The sequence below is a fragment of the Frankliniella occidentalis genome, unplaced genomic scaffold, assembly GCF_000697945.3.
Source record: "Frankliniella occidentalis isolate FOCC.00 unplaced genomic scaffold, Focc_3.1 Scaffold297, whole genome shotgun sequence".
Lineage (NCBI taxonomy): Eukaryota > Metazoa > Arthropoda > Insecta > Thysanoptera > Thripidae > Frankliniella > Frankliniella occidentalis.
In genome coordinates, this window is record NW_026267423.1 from 139,671 (window position 1) to 143,313 (window position 3,643).

General features: G+C 58.6%; 1 protein-coding gene across 1 annotated transcript in view; it reads left to right on the plus strand.

Annotated features, from left to right (window-relative positions):
• LOC113215661 (uncharacterized) overlaps positions 1–3,643 on the plus strand; it is a 14,061-nt gene that overhangs the window by 6,568 nt on the left and 3,850 nt on the right. The window contains exon 2 of the mRNA XM_026435321.2: positions 1,767–2,479. Coding sequence (XP_026291106.1) covers positions 1,774–2,479 — 706 coding nt within the window. The 5' untranslated portion in view covers positions 1,767–1,773. The remainder of the gene's footprint in view (positions 1–1,766; positions 2,480–3,643) is intronic.

Genomic DNA, 3,643 nt, shown 5'->3' on the forward strand with positions numbered 1-3,643 from the left:
GCCCCCCACCAGCCACCCCCGCTCTCCCGCAGATATCCGCACACCTCCACTGCTTCTCGCCTTCTGCCTCACCATGCCGGGGACCGGCACCTCCAGCCGCCCTGCTCCTGACCCCTTCCCCCCTCCTCTCCTGCCCTCCGTCGATGCCACCGTCTCCCCCACCAAGTTCCGGTGCAGTGTAGCCAACTGCGGTGAGGAAGACCACGCACGACACTCAGGTGTTCGTCACTGCTAGGCGCTACCAACCTTACGCTCATTATGGTTTTTGTCTTCTTATACATTCTAAATGTACAGGAAAAGTTTTGGTCCTACTCGTATTCGTGTGCAATGAAAACTTTACACCGTTGGTCCAGTTTTTGGAACAAAATTGCATCCGGTCAGTGCCTTGAGCACGAAAACCTTCCTTTTTAGGAAAAAAATGTCCCTGTGCTTTTAGGAGGCATGAATAGCTCACCGCACACTGTAAAATATAGTTGAAGCAACGTGCACACGGTTCTGAGAACCCACATTGTGGTTTTGCCCGCTTGTTCCTCGTTGTCATGGCAATTATTTGTCGGTGGTCCAGTTTATTATTACGATGGTTGTCGGTGCATGTTGTTTGTATGAGTGCTCCGCTCATGAGCAGCTCTGTTACGTTCCTGGCTCTCCTAGTTAGTTTGAAAGTTCGAACCAAGTGGGGCGCTACCCGCCCGCGCGCTTTCATCCAGTCATTACTGCCGGAGCGCTGGCGCTCTTGTCGGGTTTCACACCTCGTTGTGGCGCAGCCAGCGCGCGACGCGCTTGCTGTTAGTGGCGGCGCGAAATATGATTCTAAAGAGACTGCCTTCGAGGAAGGCCTGCCGGGCCGGGCTCGAGGTGCTAACAGCGTTGACGCAAGTGCGCATGTAACGAGCTGGGACGGGGCGGGACAGAGAAAGTCGCGTCCCGCTCCGTGGTGGAGGGTTGGCGTTGGCAGCGCTGGCCCGGCCGGGGCGCGCGGGTTACTTTGGGGCCGCTGGCCGCCGGCCTCTTCCTCTGGTCGCCTCATCCGAACCCACCGGTTTCAGGTCGAGTAATTTATTGTTCTTTTTTTTATTTTTTTCGGTGGCTCCGGTCGAGGCCTTGGCCTTTTGACCCACTTACGAGTGAGGCTTCTTGTTCCGGCCGGCTTCTCCGAAGAAGAGGCCCGCTTACGCCACTTGCGAGCACGCACACGGCGCGGTAGCGAGACTCGGAGCCACTCAGCAGCCGCCGCGGGGTGAGGGGAGGGGGGTACCTACGCGACAGCTTATGAGTACACACCCAAGGGTGGGTGCGGGTGGTTGTTAGCAGACCGGCCGGCGCCCGGCTGCCCTCGGCCACAGCAGTGCACGAGGTGCGCACCACACGCTCCCGTCACACTAATGGTGCTAATGGCCACCTTACGACCTGGCCCACGTCAGCTGATCGACTCTCAGGGAACCAATCAAGCTGTCAACCAACTTGACTTCTTCTGTTCATGGGCAAAGGGAGAGAGGGGCGGGGGCGGGGGTTGCTTTTAGGACTTCTCTCCGCCTGTTGTCGATTGAAGTGTTCCCTCTATGAGCTATTCAGCGGCTATTCATCAAATATGGATCGTACAACTCTGTAGGGCGGGCCCCCGCCCCCCCCCCCCCGCCCACTGTGTGGTGGCATCAACACTGCTAATCATAGGATTTGGGCTCCCCCCCCCCTCCCCTCCCCGCCGCGCGTCAGCTGCGTCAGCGTTTCCAGTGACTGTTTGCTCAGCCCCGTTCTCTGCCCCACAGGCCCGACATGATGAAGAGCAGCCTGCTGGCGGTCGCCCTCGTGGCCGCCCTCGCCGCGTCCGCCGCGGGCTCGGGCGTCGTGTTCAAGGACGACAGCTCGCCGGCGGGCGCCGCGGCACCCCCCAAGCGGCCGGCGAGCGCCACCAACGTGACCTTTGGCGAGGGGCGCCACCTCCGGGGGCTGCGGCTCCCGCCGGGCGAGCTCGACGCCTCGCTGCAGGACGAGTACAACGAGGACGCCCCCCAGGGCGCCGCCGGAGGCGTCAGGCACGGCAAGAACCTCCTGGACTGGATCGGCCTGGGCACCGGGCCTGAGACGGACCCCTACCTGGCCAGGATGAACCACCAGTGCCTCGAGGGTGACTTCTCCGAGTGCTTCAAGTCGCGGGCGCTTGCCTCGCTGGACGACTTCTTCGACAAGGACCTGTACCAGCTCAACGACAACGCCAGGGTCATCCGCCTGCCCGGCGTGTCACTGCGCTCGCTCGCCAGCGAGCCCCTGGAGTACTCGACGCAGCCCCGCGCCGACGAGCCCGAGTGGGACCAGTTCGTCAAGTTCCTGCTGCGCCGCGTCGAGCGCTTCCTCAAGTCGACGGCCTTCGAGGTCAACCTGCCGCAGGAGGTGACGGGCGACGGCAAGTACGCGCCAAGGTTCATCGACGACATCGCCACGGAGGTGGACTACATCGAGGACAAGACCGACACGAAGTTCTGTGAGTACAAGGGCAAAACGGAAAAGGGGGGGGGGGGAGGGCTACGGAACGTATTAAGAAAAAAAATTGTACTTCACTCAACACAATTAAGTATTATCTAGTATTAGCGAGTCTTTGCAAATTTTGTAAAGCAAATATTTACAAATACAAACTTTTCGTATTCGCACAGTACACGAAATTTTCGAGTTCTGAACTACTGAGAGGGAGGGGTGGGGGAGGCTCATTTACTCTAATAGCGAGAAAATCCTGGGTGTAATACCTTGCCGGTTGCTTGGCGGAATGTAGAAGGAATTCGGCCGAACTTTCTAGTATTATCCTTCACGAGCACCAAAGTCTTAGCGCGTGGCCCTCCGGGCTCCGCTCGAGGTTCAGGGAATGGAGACTTGGGGGAGGCGATCCGGTAGAAGAGGAGGGAGCCTGGGCTACGGCTCGGATCGTAGTGCTGATCGTGAAGTGGGGCGAGACTACGGCGATTCCACCTAGCGAAAGGGACTTTACGTCTTTTGCTGCGAGGCATGCGCATTTCGGGATAACTTGGTCTAACCATACCCAGAGCCGCGCTGTGTGTAGAGTTCACATCACACCACCTCCTCGGCGCCGGCCGGCAGCCTTGTGTGGCGGAAACCAGTTCACGATCGTCGCGGTCTCCGCGCCTCCCTCCTCCACGCCTCGGTGAAAGTGCGAGCCGCGCCCACGCACTCGGCAGCGGCAGCAGCTGGCAGGGCACGGGAGGTCCGGCCGCTCCTCGCAACCCCGCGCCCCGCTACCTGCACCTCGTGACCTGCACCCTGCTTCACAACACTTTCCGCGCCCCTGCTCACTAAACCCTTTTGTACTTAGCTGTGCAAAAATATGCAGAATTGTGAGCAGCCATTTGTGCTCAGCTCTTATGCATATTTTTTTTACAGTTTGTTCACAACTATGCACACAATTGTGTACACATGTGTGCATGAATTTGTGCATAATCTGATGGCTGCTAATAATTTTGCATGTGTATGCACAGCAAAATGCATTAGGGTTTAGTGGCTGCTCCTTCCGCGCAGCGGGCCAATCCGTGTTTCAGTGGACGGGCCGACCGTGCACCTTTATCTCATCCACGAATATACAGAACGCAACGCAAAGCACGCAAAATTCCGGTTTATCGAGCAGCGTGACTGGGAGGGG